Raw genomic sequence first — 19,429 nt, 5'->3', positions numbered from 1 at the left:
AGTTCCTAATAACACTTGTATTGAAATTCTATTCAACGCAGCTAATTAGAAGCGTATCACGTCTATTCACTGCCACGCCATTTAATATACTATTGACTTCAACGAATAAAAACTGAAACAGTATAGAGTTCCGATTTCTACACGATAACCTTATAAAGTATTATTATATATATAAAATCCATGTTGGCATGGGTTGACTATTGAGAATATTTAAAGAGACATATGACAAATGCAACAACATCTCTCAGTTTTGTTTTTGCCTGCTTTCTCGCGTACGTTGTTTTCTTTTAATGACAAGTAAATTAAAGTTTTTGTAAAATACTTTCAACAGGTTTTTCCATTGCCCAGGCATATCCTGAGGAGGAAGCCGCATTCGCAAGACGCCGGATGGCGAAGTTCCAAGACCTTACGGTATGCGTTGTACCTCAGTCGTTGAACATTTGATGAATATCATAGATGGCTTCCAATATCACTGTGATTAATCAGTAAACTCCAGGATTGCGTGAGTGTCGGTTTTCCTGCAATGCCACTCAACTCTCGGAAAGGCAGAGAGGTATAGACCCGTAGACAGCAGACTTATTTTCCTATATATATTGGTGTCAAGCTAAATTACTCCCGTGGAACCTATTTCACATCTTACATGCAATTATCTGAGGCTTACGTGAGCCTGCTTAAGAAGGTACATGGTATAAAATTTGTGCAGCGCGAAGCACTGAAGTGCCGAAAAAAAAAGGAAAAAACGGGCGAAGGAGGAAGGACTGGAAGAAGACAACAGGAGAACTCGTGCACAAAAGACGAGGCGTTTGCTACTTCGCCAGACGCATGCTTGATTTGTATATTTAACTTATTTCTGTTCACTTAAAGCAAAAGATGTAGCATTTTATGATTGCCGTGAGATGAGCGAAATAGCAATGAAATCATACTTTACTGTTATATTTCGGTGACTTGGCTCGTAAGAAACGTTATCTTTCGTGAAAACGTTTTTTACCACCACGCGATCATGTCGCCGTAAATGCCGTATTATTTACTAAATTCCAACTTTCACAAAAATTTACTTACGATTGGCGTGCGCGTTATATTGGAGTACGAAATCAAAAGTATGATAGAGAAAAATTATCATTGCCAAAAAAAAAAAACAATGGACAGAGCTCTGTCACTCTCTAGACGGGCAACTCCACCATCCCCGCTCGTGGAAAATCCTCAAACATTTGATTGATAGCACCACCACCCGCTCATATCAACAAGATCGCCTCACCAAGCTTTTATTCACAGAAAGCAAGACGCATGGCCAGGACCACGTTAAGAATAGCTTATGTGAAAAGTACATCCCATCTGGGCCCACTCAACCTCACGGCCCATACACAGGGACCTCCAACCCTGCCCTTGATGAAGATTTCAGCGTGGCAGAGATTCATGCTGCCCTACATAAGCTGAACAGCCGTTCGGCGCCAGGCCCAGATGGGGTTACGAATAAAACACTAAGAAATCTAGATGACCCCTCGGTGCAACAACTCACCGAATACATCAACAACTGCTGGCGCCAGGGATCAATTGCCCCGACATGGAAAACGGCCAAAGTAATTCTCATCCCGAAACCCGGTAAGCCATCTAGCCTCGCCAATCTCCGGCCCATATCGCTAACTTCATGTGTAGGCAAGGTCATGGAGCACGCACTCCTAACCCGTGTAATCTCCTTGCTCAACCGTGGAGAACGCACTTAAAACTATGTAAGGGACTTTCTATCCAATCGGAAGGCCTTCCTGTCGCTCGGAGACATTCGATCAGAGGAACTCTCCCTCGGCAGCACAGACACACCGCAAGGCTCTGTCATTTCCCCAATACTGTTTAATCTGGTTATGCTCGGATTAGCACAAGAACTACAAAAACTCGACGGCATTGAACACACCATATACGCCGATGATATTACAAGCTGGGCTGCAAAGGGCAGTGACGGCCAAATCGAAACTGCCCTACAAGACGCCATTGGCGTCGTAGAAAATTATCTTGAAGGCACGGGACTCCGCTGTTCCCCTCAAAAGTCGGAGCTTCTCCTATACCGCCCCACACTCCGTGGACGCCCCCCGCGGGGCTCCACGACTAAACGCCAATACGAGGAAATAGAGCTCAACCTGAGGGATGGCAGACCTACACCCGTGGTCCCTTGCATCCGCGTTCTTGGTATGACCATAGAAGCCAACGGAGCTAACTCTACGGCTATCTCAAAGATCCTTCGACAGACCGCCAATACATCCAGACTGCTGAAACGAGTGACCAACCGGCGAGGGGGTATGAAGGAAGACAGCCTCATCCGCCTTGTCCAATCTTTTATCGTCTGTCACATTACTTATGTTGCGCCGTTTCTCAACTGGTACAAAGCTGAAAAGACTAAACTGGACATCATCATTAGAGGAGCCTATAAGCAGGCCTTAGGACTACCCAACCACACCAGCACGGATCTTCTACTACAATTAGGTATCCACAACACGCTAGACGAGTTAATCGAGGCCCAACGTCGATCTCAACTAGAGCGGCTTACTCTCACGGAAACGGGCCGCAGCATTCTAAACAAACTTAATATCACCTACCACCGTCAACATGGAGACAAACACCCAATACCACGCGAAATTCAGCAATAGATACACGCCGACCCTATTCCGAAAAACATGCACCCAGACTACAAGAAAGAACGCAGGAAGGCACGAGCTACTTCCCTCATCAAAGCTTACGCTAACACAGCGGGCGTCACCTTCGTCGACGCAGCTCAGTACCAAGATGGACGCCGCTTTGCGGCGGTTACCACAGCAGGCGGCTTGCTCCGACATGCTGCCAGCATCATTACAAAAAATGCGAGACGGCCGAGGAAGTGGCCATTGCCCTGGCCACTCTTGACCCATCCTGTCACGCCATACTGAGCGATTCTCGCGCAGCAGTCAACAACTCCATCAAAGGTCGTATTTCTCATCAATCACTCCGTATCTTACGACAAGCCCCGCATTCGTCTGAAAGTCAAATCACCCTCGTCTGGATCCCTGCACACGCCGGCGTTGCCACCCGCACCTCACCAACCTCAACGAGGTTACACACTCCGTAGCACGAGGACTAGTCAACCGTGCCGGAGACGGTGCAGGTGCACCCGCAGGGCGCGACCGCCTTACAAGATACAACGACCTTGTAAAGTCATTTTACCTCGCAAGAAGAACCTTCCCCACGCCTCACCGCAAGTTAAACAGGGCACAGGCAACCACTCTTCGCCTGCTACAGACGAATGCATACCCCTCCCTCACACGCTATCACACTATATACCCCGACATCTACCCGAGCCAGACGTGCAAGGTCTGTAAAACTGAATCGGCAATACTCCCCCACATGCTATGGGAGTGCAAAGATCAATACCAAGAACTTAATCCCGTGACCCTCTCGTCGAGATGGCACGCCGCCCTGCGCAGCTCCCATCTCGACGACCAACTCTGGGCGACCCAGCAGGCCTACGAAGCGGCGAAGAGGCAAGACCTCGACGTCCCATCGTGCGAGGCCTAGGCCAGCCGACAGAACTGCTGGTGTTCATTGAAGTTTACTCTCTCTCTCTCTAATCCACACGTCACTTTAGCGGTCGGAGCTGCGGTTAGATTGTGCTTGCTCATTAGGTTCCCAAAATTCGCTATCTCAATTGTCATTAACAGATCCGAACATCAAGTACTCTGTGTTCTTGATGGTTCTAAGGAGGTCTCCGACAGCGAAGAGTGGCGAATACGTGGCGTGCAGCGAATTAGTGGTGTGCAGTCTGCTGTAGCTACGACGCCATAAGTTTTCTTTCTTGAATTGAGAACAAATCCTCATTACTTTTTCAGTGTTATTAGGACAAACTGGTTAGTGAGCAAGCTCCAAAATTTCAGTTCTATTTCCTAAAATATGAAACACTTATTGCGTGTTTTTTGCGCAATAATCGAGGCTATCTCGTCTTTTCATTCGTGGCCGCGAATATCAAGTGCCCTTTGTAATTAAGGGTGCGCTGAAACTGAAGACATACCTACGTTGCGCAACATGCGATATATGAATTTATTTGTGCCTGTTGACGCTGTCCTTGCCGTGATCACTGCGCCGATACAGAGAGCCTGGTGGCACGCATGCGCAGCCAGTCAATATATTTAGGCATGTGGTAGTTTTGGTTTCCGTCATTTGGTCCTGGCGTGAAATTCACACCTTCCACTTGGCATTGAACCAACATGTATTCTGCGTGATCATCTCATATTCATTGCACACAGAGCGCTACGAATTGTTGGCAGCTACAACTCGCGTTGATGTTTCTGTATCACGAAGTCTTAAGGTTTCGTGGAATCGTTTTGTCTCATAAAGGCTACCAACTGACCAATTTTTGTCCTTTATTGTCCTTTTTTCGGCGCGGGATATATTTTTTTAGTTGCATGCAAAAAAAAAAAAATTAGTCGAATTCAGAAGACAATCATATGTAATTATAGGCCAGCAATAATTGCTCAAGCCGCTTTCTTTAACGATTGAGACACGTTGCCGCTCGCAAAAAAGAAAGTAGCTTACCCTTCCAGCAATAGAAAAAAAACATGCATACTCAGTTAAGCCCACATTCTGATGTCCTGATCATCACTCTGTAAGCAGGAGTTTCAGGCTTAATGGTTTTCGCTATCATGTTTTCTCAATCCCAATTCGACGCAGAATCCACTCAAGGTCTGTCGTCCCCGCAGCGATGACTTTACGTCGTGCAAGGTAGGAAGTCAGTGTGCTTTTTATTGCATCACTGCGTCCCGCCATTCAGAAATGTTGAACCCGTTTGATTGCTTTTGCTTTAATGTTACTGCGTTCTACCCGTGCATTTGTACTGAATATAAACGCGAGTAAACAAGAGCTAGCTCATGACTATTTTTATACCGTTCTACCTGTCATGCCATATGGAGAGCGACTGGTACTTGTGCACCTCAAAAATGGAAATAACGTGGCTGAAGCCGCGAGACGTAGTTTCGATGGAAGGTTACTTCAGTTGGGACTGTAGGAAGTAATTTATTACGGTTAACGTAAACTGAATATCGGAATGATTAGCTCTCAATGGAAAATAAATAAAATATAGTTCATAGTGCTTGAGAGATGGAGCCTGGGTAGCTCAATCTAACAATCTGCCCTTTCCCTGGTTGTACAAGAACGTAAAGTGCGATTCACTGTTATAAATGGAGCATTCAAACCTGCGCTTCTCATTTTTCTAGGGCCTTCGCCACAAGGGCCTCCAGAAGCAATGTCAGTGCACTGCAGAAGTGTGTCGAAAGCAATTAGAGTTACTAACCACGAGTTTTCTGTTGCAAATCTATTACGATTGTGCTCTCTCGACAGAAGAAAATCCGAACATTCTCAGCAACGGAGAATTCTCTCGAGCACTATCCCTCTCTACGCTCATAGATGAATGACAAGACAAGTGAGAAAGGGCACAGAACTCCAAAGCGTGGTGTTCGCGACGGCTTTGGTATTACAAGTCAATTTAGTGAGAATAGCTTTCTCACGAAAACATGCCTACGTGAGAATCCTTCCCAGTGCTTGGGCAGTAATGGCGCACAACCACTTTTAAAATAATGCTGGCAACGAAGCATAGCAAGTTTCGTTCTCTCACGCCAGCCCCACTATAAAAAAATAGTTTTGCATGAAAAAATTCAAGGTGAACTTGTAGCCCTTCGTACTTACTAAAGCAAGCCATCGTGTGGCTGGTGCGTTAATCGTATAGAAAAACGGTGGACAACTCTGAACCTTCCTGGACACGGGGTGTGTATATCGTTAGAAACTAAGAAACATTCGACGTGCTTTCATCGACATTTTAATAAAGCATGAGCGGTTTTGACCAATCTCAAGCTTTTCGTTTGTTCAGGGTATTTTAGCAACGCCACCCAGATTTCTCAGTTGCCTATGCACTAGGCGGTATGGTGTCACGTTAATAGCCCGGAAATTTTCGTTGCCAAATCTGACGTGAAGAAAGCTGCGATGTCAAAATCAGCGCCGCTCACTCGGCCGCATACAATTAGATTCTATGGTAGTAAGGGGAGGTAGCATGACTCCATGGATCAGAGTGCACGGGCTGTGTATTATTTAGGTTGCCTTTATCTTAGGAACATCTAATATGACCCACTGGCGAACTAAATTGCTTTGCAGTAAGCCCCTTTACTTGGCGAGGAAGGACGCCTTAAGAAATGGAGTTTTCGCGTGGCCTCCTTTATCTTTTTTCTTTTTCACAAATCGCAGCAGCAAAACAGAAGGTGCTGCTTGTTTAAACTGAAACAGAGGAAACGCTAAATATTCTATATCTGGCCAATAAAAAAAAAGAAATCATAAAGCATAAAAAAGAAAAGGCATGACGCATAATACACCCGCCACTACGCTACAATTTCTGTATTCTGTATTTTGAGGATTCTGTCATGTTAGTAGCGCAATTAAGATTTTCTTCAACAGCGATCGGCAATGAGCAAGCATGTTGCTAGCGCTGCCCCGCGGCTGGTCTGGCACACGCCTCATGCGTCTTACCGTACGCGCGTTCCTGACCTGCCGTACGTATAGGTATGGTTTCATAGAGGCGTTCAATAGTTAGCGACTACAACGTCACAGCTATGAGCAACAATTTACGTGACGCGCGCGTCGGTAGGTACAGTGCCCGTATGTTCTAGTTTACTGAAACGCTCCGCTGAGGAATCTGGGTAGTCAGAAAAACACGTAGACGAAGCTCCCCGATGAGATTATGGGGACAAGAAATTGGCGACCTTTAGGACGCGGCCAGTAAACTCCAGTATGGCTCCAGTAAACGTTCAGTGCTGGGTAAATTAGGCACCTTCCAACTGCACATAAATTTTAAATGTTGGAATAAATAAATTCGCTAATAATACAAAGTGGTTCTAAAAATTTTTCGCTCTGCAATGGCTGTGCAGAAGGCTGGGGCTATACGCCTATCAGGTAGTTTCATGGCATGGTGTTTTCAATGCGAACGCATTAATGTGCCATTACGCGAATGTACGTCGTAGTCAGCTTGGCCGAAATGTCGTACAAAAATGGCCGACCATGGAAGACGTGAAAACACGTCAAAAACGCTGTGATTGACATCAAATCTATTATGGAGTTGCCTGTAAACAAAGATAATACAGTCAAACCTCGCTATAACGAATATTGACGTACGGAAATTTGCGATGTAACAAAGTATTCTCATTTCTTTATGTTAGGTTCATGAAATAAAGCTTATTTTGTTTCGCGATTTAACGAAGCAGTTCCGTGACATGGTTTCAATTGAACGAAGTTTTTGGCCATTTCAAGCATGTAATTGATGCCTGTATGAGTGGCAAATCTAGAAAAGAACAATAAATATATGAGCCAAGCAAAAGTGAGACACTAACGACACATACGGTCGCTAGTAAATTGGGCGCGAATTGCTGGGGTCATGTTCTGATAGTTATTGTTTCGTTTTGCACCATAGCTACGACGAAGGAAGATGCGTCGGTGTCCTTCTAGGCTAAGCGTGTGCTGCCAGGGCAAGTGCGTCTGCGAGTCAACGCCCAATCCATGCATCCGAAACACAGGGGAAGAGGCGCAACACCGTCACAATAGAATCAGGAAGCCCACCTACCCGCCCGACTGGAATCGCTGCTTGCTCTCGTGCTGGAACGACTGCCTGCTGGCCATCTGCATAGAGAGAATTCGCCGCAACAACTGCAAGGCAACGTGCACATACTATTGCAACAATGAGTGCAGCAGAAAACACCAACGGATCTGCTATCGCATGCTGTCTCGTGTATCGAAGGCTCTGCCCTTTGTGCCGTTGCTAGTGAGGTAACGGCAAGTGGAGAAAAGGCCAGGAACTGCACTGTGCCTGAAACAAAAAAAGCATGATTAGCCTGTTTATTCTCCGAGGGATTCCAAATTTTGTCTACTTTATTTGGTTTATTTTCTTTTCTTTACTTTAACGGAATTATCTCTCAGCTTCCTTGCATAATATTATCCAGGAAGGCTATCTCGCATTTTTAGACAGAGCTATGCTGCAGTTAATTGGCCCGCATTTGCAACCGCCATATGATTCCTTTAGAAAAATAGATGTTCTCTCTGTGTACCATGGGACATTCCTAAGTATTCACTGGAACTTGAAAAACAGATTGAATGGAGAAGCTGAAAATTTCCTTGCGCATAAATATTTTTGCTGCATATATGGCAGAAGTTTTAAAAATTACATTTCTAAGTATTTTTCTTCGGTATTTGATCGATATTGCTCGGAAAAATATAGAGTGTCCCATCTTTCGATGTGGTTCTGCTGTGTTCAATGTCCTCAAGTTAACAGCGCTATGTGCGGTATTTCGGTTACCACGAAAATGATTTCTCTTTTTTTTTTTTTTTACTTTACATGGTTCCCAAATTTTAGTGACAGCGACCTAGCATCGACAGCTCTAGCGAGCCCTCATGCGATGCCGCACAGTACGGCATATTAAAACCTTATCAAGTCCGAAATTGGCCAAATTTATAAAACTACGGGCATGTACAGTGAATTCTCTCCAATCTGAATGTCGTCTACTATGGTGCTCCGTTAAAGAGCACAGTATCCCTGCTTTCAAACAATGCTTCCCAATTCAGGAGTATTATGTACCAGCAAAGTAAAAGCGATTCACTCAATGGTGCACATGCAAAAACCGCCAAGTGTTCGAAAGGGCGGCAAACCTAACACCTTCGCAACCGTTACATTAAACAGTTGAACTCTAAATTGTAGCACACGTTGTTGTAGTATGGCGCAATATAAACCGGCAACTTATTTCCTTCTGCGTGAATGAAGTGTCTGAACCATCGCCGGAGGAGCGCTCGCTCGCCAAGCTTGAAGCGCACTTAACTAGAGCTATTCAACCCTGGGGTCTGACCGAGGACACTGGACACGAAGCTTGAGTTCAATACAACTTCAGAACTCAGGAGTAAAACCCCTACATCCACGCGCCACCGCCGCTTTCTTAAGTAGCGACAACCTTTGTTGTGCGCCGCCTTTCCCCTCACACCAAATCCGGTTCTGGTATTTCCGGTTCCGGCATTTCCGGTTTAAAAATTTCCGGTTCCGGCGTTTCCGCTTCCTGGAGTTGCGCTGCGGGAATTTCCGCTTTGACTGCTGTTAGACGATGGTGAAACGCCCGCGCGTGCTTAGCAGAGCTGTGGCAGTCACCATAAGAAGAAAGCATTGAGGACAAGCTGTTGTATTCCGCTGAAGTAGGAGTTCACGGTCGCTGCTTTCCAAATGCACGAAAAATGGCAGTGGTCTGCAAGCGCCCAGGCACTACATTCCACTTTACGTTGTCGCTCGTGCCGCAACCCGTCGCAGGTTGACGCGAAGCAGCGAACACGAGCAGATCGGCGGTTACAGTAGGCGGTGGTTCTTGGATGGAATCGCATTCACAGTTTCAACCGCAGCTCGTGTAATTAAAGCCTCTCATGTGACGCGAAAGTAAATAACGCTAAACAAAGTGTCACTTCCACTCGGAACAGGAAGCTGCAGCTACGTAAGTTCCTCTTGACGCCGGAAGCTAAGGCGGTGAGTGGGAGAGGAGCGTGGTGGAGGAGGGCAGGTTGGCGGTACTTAACCTAGTCGGCGGAAACGTGTATGGAGGGGTTTTAGTCAGGAGTACGCACAAGCTAGCCCCACATTGCTCCCCAACTGACGTCACCAGCTGACGTCTCCATACAAAACAAACTTTGGTTCAAACGTTCTAATAATATACACCGCAAGTACAGTGGCAGTGGGGCAGAAAACTACCTGTGGCCGACCTCGTCAAAGACCCATGTCTTGTTTCTTCTATAGTACCGATGACCCAATGCAGAAAAAGGTGGACACAAAAGCAAACCGAGAATGCCTATTTGCTAGGAGCCTCACTTTGAAGATTAAAGGTATAGTGAAAAAAAAAATTTGCCGCCGAGATTTCTGTCTCCAGTGATAGCTGTCGCACCGAGAGCGACCAAAACAACACTCTTTCTGAGGAGAAGTGAGCGAAAAGTAATTATTTTAATGAATATTTTTCAAATCACAGCACCTACCGGTCTCCTCCGAAAGCTCCGGCAATATCGCGTCTCGCTTACCCTCCTCGAGGCCCATTTCGAGCGATCGTCCACACTGAGCGCGCGAAGGGGCGAGTTGACGTTTGGAGCGACGCGCTTTCTTTGTTCAACTGTCCTATTCGCACAGCTTCATCGTGTGAGCTGTTCGGAAACCTTGTCTTTCATCTCGTGGTTTTGTGGATTGATGTGTGGAGCAGCCGTGTCAAAGCCGCAGAACGCCGAGGGTCTGCTGCGCGCAAGGGTGCCGAAATAGTATTGTCGGGCACATGCAGCCGCCATAACAGAGACACGCCGTGCCACTCTTTTCCGAAAGATGAGACGCTGTGCAGAATGCAGACTCGAGCAGCGCAACCATCGCGTCCAACGTGGATGCCGTCGAGCTGCATGCTCGCGTGAAAACGACAGGCATCGGTAGTCTTTTTCACGCGTGCTTCTCATTAATGCTTCTCCCGTAAACCGCTGGCTTGTTCACGCTGTAGTTTTGCGCACAGGTGCCGTTTGACCGTAATTTGTTGCTTGTACGACGTTCTGAGCCAGATGTTTGGCCAATTCTGCCGGAATGAATTGAATCCGCATCGTCTGAAGCGACGAAAAATCTAAATTCGCCGACATGAGACAGGTGGCGCCAGCTCGTTTGCACCAAGGGAAGGAGTTCTCGGCTGCGATGAAACAACGGGAGCGGGCGCGTTTGCTAGGGCAAATGCGATAAGGTGCATGTTACGTGCTCACTACTTGGATTCCTCGTTGGTGGCAATACTACAGGCTGTGCCTAAAGAATTGGCCTGCGATTATGCTTCTTGGTAATGCAATTTTTGAGGGCTTTCTGCTGCCTTATTTCAACAGTTGGCGACCGCATACGCAGCACAGTGCCGAACGGAGGTGGCTGTGCGTTTAGCGATCCTAACGCTCTGAAACCTTATTCCTCTGTGTTTACATCATTCTCACTAGAACTTTACCTTTTGCACTGTGCAACGCGAGCAAAACAAAACTGCGCAGCCGGTCAGTTCGCCCCGCGGCTGCTGATGGTATGTGTGACATCAGATCCGTCGGCTTGTTGTCGGAAGCGCTTTGCGAGTGACGCGATGGCCGTTCATACAGCGTCAGAAATAATGCCATGCGCTGAAAAGTAACCCGAATGATGATTATATACTGTAGCAATCGTGTCTTAGGAATGCAACTGTGGGGCTTTCTCTGTATTCTTTAATTTTTATTCTGTATCCCTTTAATGTTATCTCCCTCGCAAGTGAAATGCTATGAATGCTCAAGGATGGTAACTCCAAGTGTTAATTACCTTGTGTGGGAAACCGAAGTACTCAAGACGTTCTCGGACATGTACCGGTAAGGAGGTAACATCTTTCGAAGGCTACCTGCTATTACGGGTAATTCTTGTTTCTGTGCTCGGTGAATTTTTGGTAAAATCTTCGGCTTTCGAGGTGCCTCGCCTCCCCGTCTTGCAGCCATGGACGCGGAGCATGCTAGAGGCCCGCCTGGCCAGACGTCATCACAGCCGTCAACCGCAAGGAAGCGAGTTGGCTCCCCCAGTGACACCGAAGACACCGAGCTGTACTCCATGTCGGACGACTCATCCGACGACGGCTTCATACCCGTCCGGAGTAAGAGGGCGAGAAGAAAAATCGTCAACACAGCGCCGTCAACTCCTGCGAGCACAACGACTATGAAGTCAAGGCCTGCGCGCTGGCCACACGTCATCATCTATATGCCGGAAGAGCCATCAAGCAACCTACGATTGCTGAACAGGCAAGCCCTATCCATTTTTCTGGAACGTGCGGTGCCGGATCAAATTAAAGATATAAGAATAAATCCACGCAAGAATATACTCGCCATAGATGTGTTCAACGCGACTGCGCTTGGAAAACTTCAAGCGATCACGGAGCTAGGCGGAATCAAAATGCGCCCCTTTGTCCCGATCGACGACACATCCATAGCCGGTGTGATTTACGACATCGACATAGCCATTCCTAATGATGACTTACCTAGCCTCATCAAGCCGGCATACGAAGGCACGATCATTACGCAAGTGCGCCGCCTTGGGAATACGCGCTGCGTAAAAGTAATATTCAAGGGGCATTGTATCCCATCCCACGTTAAAGTCGGACATTTTCGACATCCGGTTCGACCATTCATCCAGAAGCCGCTTCAATGCCATCAGTGTTTCAGGCTAGGACACGTTAAGGGCGTGTGTCCCAACTCGCTACTGTGTCCCCGTTGCGCTGAACCTCATGCAGAACAGACCTGCGGTGCCACGGTCCTGAAGTGTGCCAACTGTAGCGGCCCTCACGCGGCCTCGTCGAAAGACTGTCCCCGCATCAAGAGGGAACGCGCGGTTCTCAAGCAAATGGCCAGAGACAATTCGGCCCACAGGGAGGCAGCCAAGGTAGTCCGGCGTCGGCGTCGACGTCGGCACCATCGTACGTCTTCGAAGAAGACGCATGCGCGAAGTGACAGTACCCACTCCTCTGCGGTGCCAGTTAGCCGCGCCGCGAAAGGGCCCACCACTTCCACGAAGGAAGCAGAAAAGACTCTATCTTTAGAGGAATGGCCTACGCTACCGAGCCGCTCCCTTGCGAAAGAACCTCAGAAGGTCGGGGCCCCACCTGATCCTTCTCCGGCCATGGATGATTCACCCAAAACAAACCGTCAAGTCATCTCGGTGCTACGTTCTCTCATGGAGGCCATTCGAGCGCTTTTAGTGGACATGAGGACACCATCTGCTCGAAGCGCACTTAAAGTGTTGGACGCCTTAAGCCCAGTGCTTGCATCCCTCAACTAGAAAGATGGCTACTCATACCCCATCCTTCCGGAAAGAAGTCAAAGCAGCGTCCGTCATCCAGTGGAACGCCAGAGGGCTAAAATCACGAATTTCAGATTTTCGTCAGTTTGTCTACACCAATGGGTTTCCACTCATCGTCATTTGTGAGCCCAACTTGTCGAAACCAATAAGACTGTCAGGATACGAGTTTATCATGTCATCAACAAACGGTGCATGCAGCAAAATCGTCGTTTTTGTTCGTCGTGAACTCACCTATGTTTTGCAACCAATTGCGCCCCACGACGACAATCAATATATATGCATCACAGTTAAAAAGAACAAACTCTTGTTTACTCTCATAGGCGTGTATATATCGCCTTCCAGCAATTTCAATACCAAAAGATTTGAGGATATCTTGAGTGTTTGTCCCGCCCCATGGGTCATCATAGGAGATTTCAATGCGCACCATCCAGCATGGGGAAGTACAAGGACAAATGCAAGAGGACGAAGATTGGCAAGTATCGCCCACAACTATGGCCTTACTCTCCTGAACGATGGTAGCCCCACCTTTCTTCGAGGCGTGACATACGGCAGCTGCCTCGACCTTGCTTTCGTCTCCAACTCTCTCGCCAGATGTGTGAAGTGGTTTCCAGACATTGAGACACATGGGAGTGACCACATTCCCACCTATCTGAACATCAAAGGCTTGTCGTCTACATCAGGCTCACGAAATACCATTCGGACGATTCAATGGGCCAACTTCAAATCTGAGATGGAAGATGCCTGCCGCGAGGGCCTACCCTCTGGGTTAGAGCAAACGATTAAAATGACGATGCAAAACGCCACTCGCATGATGACGATCTCTTCCACGCGAAATGACTTCGACATAGAATTAGAGCGACTTCGAGCGCTTCGTCGCCGGGCGGAACGTCGATATCGACGTACAAAATCAATCCATGACCTTAGGGCAGCCAGGAGGATGCAAAAGAAGATTCAGCGTCGTATGGATAGATTAGCGTCGGAACGGTGGGCAACGTTTTGCCAGACACTCGACCCTCGCAAGCCACTGTCTCACATTTGGAAAACGGTGCAAGGTCTGCGTTGCCTTCCGGAACGGCGTTTTCCATTCAAGGCGCTAGCGCTTTTCCAAGGGCGGCAAGACATCGATGTCGCAGAAGACTTTTGTGCGCGGATCGCAGACCAAGCGACTCGTCCAGATCCTCCAGCCCGAGCTGACGTCCCCCATTCCCGTGATTGCCGCATGGACCTTCCTTTTACAATGGAGGAGCTCGAAGCGGCACTAGCTCTCTGCAGGCGCTCATCATCTCCGGGTCCAGATGGTATATCATACCGGGCCTTGTGCTATCTCGGAGAGTCCGCACGGATAGAATTGTTGAGCCTTTACAACTCCTCATGGCAGGAGGGAAATGTTCCTGACGAATGAAAAGTAAGCCGCCTGGTGCCACTCTTAAAGCAGGGCAAATCCCCATTAGAACTCACCTCTTACCGCCCAATAGCACTGGCCAGCTGTGTAGGAAAGATAATGGAACGGATGATCCTTGGCCGCCTGGAATGGTACCTTGAATTTTACAAGATTTATCCGCTTTCCATGGCTGGTTTCCGACGTGACCGCTCTTCCATCGACAGTGTAGTTGATCTCGTTTCATATGTCCAGCACGAAAGGTACCGTAAGCGTTTATCTGCAGCTTTATTCTTAGATGTGAAAGGGGCATATGATAACGTATTACATGAGGCCATTCTCGACGCTCTTGCGACGGTTGGCCTAGGTGGTCGAGTTTTCTTGTGGATTGCAAGTTACCTGTCTGCAAGATCATTCTATGTGTTAACTGACGATGGCCCAACTACGCGACGCTATACCAGCAGGGGCGTTCCTCAAGGCGGTGCTCTCAGCCCGACGCTATTCAACCTCGCTCTTGTTGGACTTGCTGAATGCTTGCCACCTACCATCAAGATTTCAACATACGCTGACGACATCTGTGTCTGGACTTCGGCAGTCACACGTCCTCAGATACGTGCGCGACTTCAAAGAGCGGCCACTTTGACAGCGAACTACTTGTGTAAACAGGGTCTCAGCATTTCACCTGAAAAATGCGCACTAGTCGCATTTACTCGGAAACCGATGACGCCTTATGTCATCTCAATCAATGGGCGGACCATTTCCTATGTCCGAAACCACAGATTCCTTGGCGTCATTATTGACCGAGACCTCTGTTGGAGCCCACACGTGGCCTACATGAAACGGCGCCTGACAGCTACTTCCCAGTTGTTCAAATACTTGACAGGGAAGACGTGGGGGATGTCAGTAGACGCAATGCTTAAACTCTACAGAGCTCTCTTTCTCGGTTTTTTAAGATACAGTCTACCTGTACTGAACAACACCTGCAAGACAAATATTCGTGTACTGCAGGCAGTACAAGCTCAAGCACTCAGAGTCTGCCTTGGTTTGCCCAGATGTACGTCAACAGAGGCGACTCTTGCGATTGCTCGGGACCATCCAATGCGAACTCACATTACGGTGGAAGCCCTGAGAACGCACATCAGACATTTTGCACGTGCCCCCTATCACCACCTTCAGGCACTACCTTCAGACAGGCACCAATCATCATTCTCTAAAACTATCAACAAGTACAACGACAAACTTCCCTCGGGCTTCACCGCTGCATCTAAACCATCGATACCCCCTTGGTGTCTTATCAGCCCCACAGTACATCTCAGTGTACCAGGAATCGGAAAAAAGTCTGAACTGTCGTCGCCTGTCCTCAAACAACTGTCTCTGCTTCTTCTGCACGAGAGGTACGCGGACAGTGAACACATTTACACTGATGGTTCCACAAACACCCAGTGTTCGTCCGGTGCTGTGGTTGTCCCAGCAAAAGCTATTACCATCAGCTTCAGGACTGACCACCCGACAACGTCGACATCTGCTGAACTAGCTGCTCTTCGCGCTGCTCTCCGTTTCGTAAGTCGGGAGCCACCTCGACAATGGTCCATCTTCAGCGACTCAAAGGCAGCCCTACAATCTATACTATCAGCTCTGCGTCGCGGGCCATTCGAACAGCTCGTATTCGATATTAGATGCCTACTCCATACATCACAGGAGAAAGGACACCACGTGACGTTTCAGTGGCTGCCAAGTCACTGCGGCGTCATTGGAAACGAAGACGCCGATAATGCCGCTCGGGCAGCTCTTGAAGACGCACAAGAAGAGGCCATACCGCTTTCACGATCCGACGCAGCTAGCAGACTTCGAGTGCTTGCACAGGAGATGACGCTCTCTTCATGGTGCACACCAAACAGCCAGACCAACCAGAGCAACCGTCAATACCACCTGCCCTCTTTGATGCATCTCTATATGCCAACTGGACTCCGCCGAAGCGAGGCGACTCTGCTTTATCGCTTATGGTTAGGGGTGGCTTTCACGAAATCTTACTCATTCCGCATTGGAATGGCCGACAACGCTCTCTGCAATGCCTGTCTTTGCGAGGAGACGCTGCAACACATTCTGTGCGACTGTCCTGAATATAATGTTCAGCGACAGTCCCTGGCATCCGTTCTCGCGCACCTTGACACTAGACCATTGTCCCTCGACACGATTTTCACATGCCGCCGACAGAAGACATCGCAGGTGAAGGCGACGAAGGGACTACTTCAGTTTTTGAAAGAGACGGGATTGGACAAGCGGCTCTGACAGTGTTATCACGTACAATGCCAGATTGATGGACTCTACCGGACGATGTTTGTGTGTTGTGCTATGTGCTCTCTCTCTCTCTCTCCCCCTTCCCCATCTTTCATCGCCCCCATCCCTCTCCCATGTGTAGGGTAGCAAGCCGGTTACGCTAAACTGGTTAACCTCCCTGCCTTTCCTTCTCTACTTTTTCCTTCCTTCCTTAAAGAGACGCCTAACAAACAATGCAGCTTAGCGTGCAAATCATCCATGGCAAGGCACACTTAGCTTCCTTGTCTGTGCACAGTTCCCCAATAGGGCGGAACTATACTTTATATATAGTAATCTGAGTCGGTGCGTGGTACTAGCCACCAGAAAATTCACGAAGCCGTACAATAAAAGAGCACGCGTTTTATCACTTTTACATGACAACACTGTCAGCATATAGGACGGAAGAGACAGTGTGGTAATTCTCTAGTTGGTCGTTAGCAGGTTGCGCTCGCTACCTGCAAAGCCACCCGAAGTTTCGGAACTCTAGTGGCAGCTTGAATAACGTGAGTGTACTCCACTAACCTGTTCTACCTCGGACCCTCTCGGAGACTAAATGGACTTGCAGCATTTCGCACTGTCGAGACACTAGTGCTTCTTGGGCTTGAACATCGGGGAGCGCATTGCTAATCCACTCCAATGTTACAAAAACAACAGAAGCCAAGTGACATGTCAATTAGAGAAGAAACAAAGAGTTCATTTAGGAAGCGACGGCGCGACGGGAAGTAGAACACGATGCGCCCACCCGTATAGTCTGAGCTCTGAGACAAGTCTAGAAAAGCATGCTAGGTAAGCATACGGCAACAGGAAGTTGCAAGCCCCGATATTCCGAAACCACCCTCGTTTGTCAACAGGCGAAGAAACTTCCTCGCTATCGACTATGTTTTTCCAGTCAAGTCTCCATAGGCTGCCACCAACCTGCTGAAAAACCATTCGGGTTGGCGTGAAACTCGAGCTATGATTATACAGCCACATAAACAGTAGAACGAATTCTGAAGCCCTTCTTTAAACATGGATAATTGGAAATTCAAGGCAGTATCAAGGCGCAGCTCTGGTGTTTTGAGTACATCAAACCACGTTCCTCTTGGTACGTAACCAGTGGGCAAGAATGTGACACGCCATACCTTGACGTCGCTAGCCCATTCAGCTCTCCCCAGGGAGATCTTCAGTGAACTAGTCCACACGTGCTGCCTTGGTTTTCTCTGCAATAACACTGGCAATTGAGAGACAGCTGTACTCGACGCGTAAATCCTACCCCGTAAGTCATGACTTCTCCATGTGGAGACACAACTTTCTTCATTGCCTTTCTCATCAAACAGCGAAGTTCATGCGGCGCATTGGCATGACCAATATTCCAGAGGCAAATAAATGTGACGAGCGCTTTCTAATAGAAAGCGGCAAATCACTGCTCAAGAAAAATATGTAGCATGATAGAAGCATCCCCGTTTTGCCGGAGTTGTGGTGAGTAGCTCTTCGAATTTCTCTTTTACTGCAGCCTCAATCATTCAGAACATTTAAAAACTCGTATTTTGGGTAAAGAAAGAGCAATGCCTTATCAAAAACAGTTACTCAATAATAAGGGTTCTGTTGCTAAATAGTTTTGGCCCGCTTTTGATTGGCCTCTTCATACGGAGACACCCTGACTTACTCATTCTTTCTTTTACAAGCCGGCGGCCCATACGAACCGCGCGAAAATTTAGAACTACCGACGCTTCAATAGACTTGTTTGGACATGTAGTTCACTATCAAAGCATAACTTTGAATTTGTTTTTCGAGTATTCATTTTTTGTTTTTGAGTAGCAGCAGCTTTTCAAACTAAAGGAAGGATCATGTTGAGCACTGCCTTCACAGTGAAGGTGGTAGATGATCCCGTTTCGCTACTATCGATGGAATGACATCAGTCAGGCAGTTCTGTCGCGTCCTCCAGCGGTTGCCTGAATATCAGGGACCCCTAGTTTGATGCCAGAGCAATAGAATCTCGTTCCTGCGAAGGAGGCCCACTGAACCACCCTAAACTGATGCGACTTAGCATTGTTCCTTTTAATGCCTTTGCTCAATAGCCCATCTTCAGTCACCGTCCTTGCTCTAAGCGTGTTGGGATCATTTATGTGTGAGGTGCGGTGCGAAGGCCGACTGGCGTCGGCAAGCCCAGTCACCGCTTTCGCAGCCGTGGAAGCAAGACAAGTGTGCGGCGAAAACAAGGGTCCGCTGCCGGAAATGCGATGTTTTCCTGTGCGTCGCAGCTGAGAAGGACTGTTTCTTCTAACATCATGACTTGTGAACCTGTGTACGCACCACTCGCACAATCTTGAATAAATAATTTGTCTCCTTTCCATAATCTGTCAAAGCTTACTTGCAAAAAAAGAAAAATTAATTAGTATTAAGTCACGATGTCTCCATATGAGGACGCGACCGCATTTACATAATAACTGTGCTACAGAGGTGAATCTTTTTTTTTCTTTGCACTCCGGACATTTAAAAAATTAATACCTGTAAGTTTTAGGATGTTCCCTGCGGAATGTAAAGATTGGTGATTTAAGGGGCACAGCCAGTTTTGTCTATAAGGAACGAGAAAACGTCATTGGCTTGAGCAGATGCTTTGATTTGCCTTTACCGCAACAGGGAAACGTCTGATAGACACAGACTCATATATGCGGCGCAAGAGCTCCTCCAAAGACAGGGCGAAACGTAAAAGTGAATGTTCAAACAATTTTGTTATGAAGCGTGGATCTTAACTGGCGTAGACTTGTTATGCGTCATGGGGCTTACTTGTACATTTAACACATTAAAGAGACTCAACCCCAGTTGATAGCTACTTAATGTGGGGCATGTTTGGTTCTGTAAAAGATGGTGGTTAT

The 19,429-nt window shown here is 47.6% G+C and overlaps 1 protein-coding gene across 1 annotated transcript in view; it reads left to right on the top strand.

Annotated features, from left to right (window-relative positions):
- The window catches only part of LOC129385821 (uncharacterized), a 36,310-nt gene extending 28,488 nt beyond the window's left edge, over positions 1-7,822 (top strand). Inside the window, exons 2-4 of the mRNA XM_055072971.2 lie at positions 332-411; positions 4,687-4,737; positions 7,466-7,822. Of these exons, the coding sequence (XP_054928946.2) occupies positions 332-411; positions 4,687-4,737; positions 7,466-7,822 (488 nt within the window). The remainder of the gene's footprint in view (positions 1-331; positions 412-4,686; positions 4,738-7,465) is intronic.
- Positions 7,823-19,429: the final 11,607 nt, after the last annotated feature.

This window comes from Dermacentor andersoni, chromosome 7, assembly GCF_023375885.2.
Source record: "Dermacentor andersoni chromosome 7, qqDerAnde1_hic_scaffold, whole genome shotgun sequence".
In the NCBI taxonomy this organism is placed as follows: Eukaryota; Metazoa; Arthropoda; class Arachnida; order Ixodida; family Ixodidae; genus Dermacentor; species Dermacentor andersoni.
This window is presented reverse-complemented; position numbering and strand designations above follow the sequence as displayed.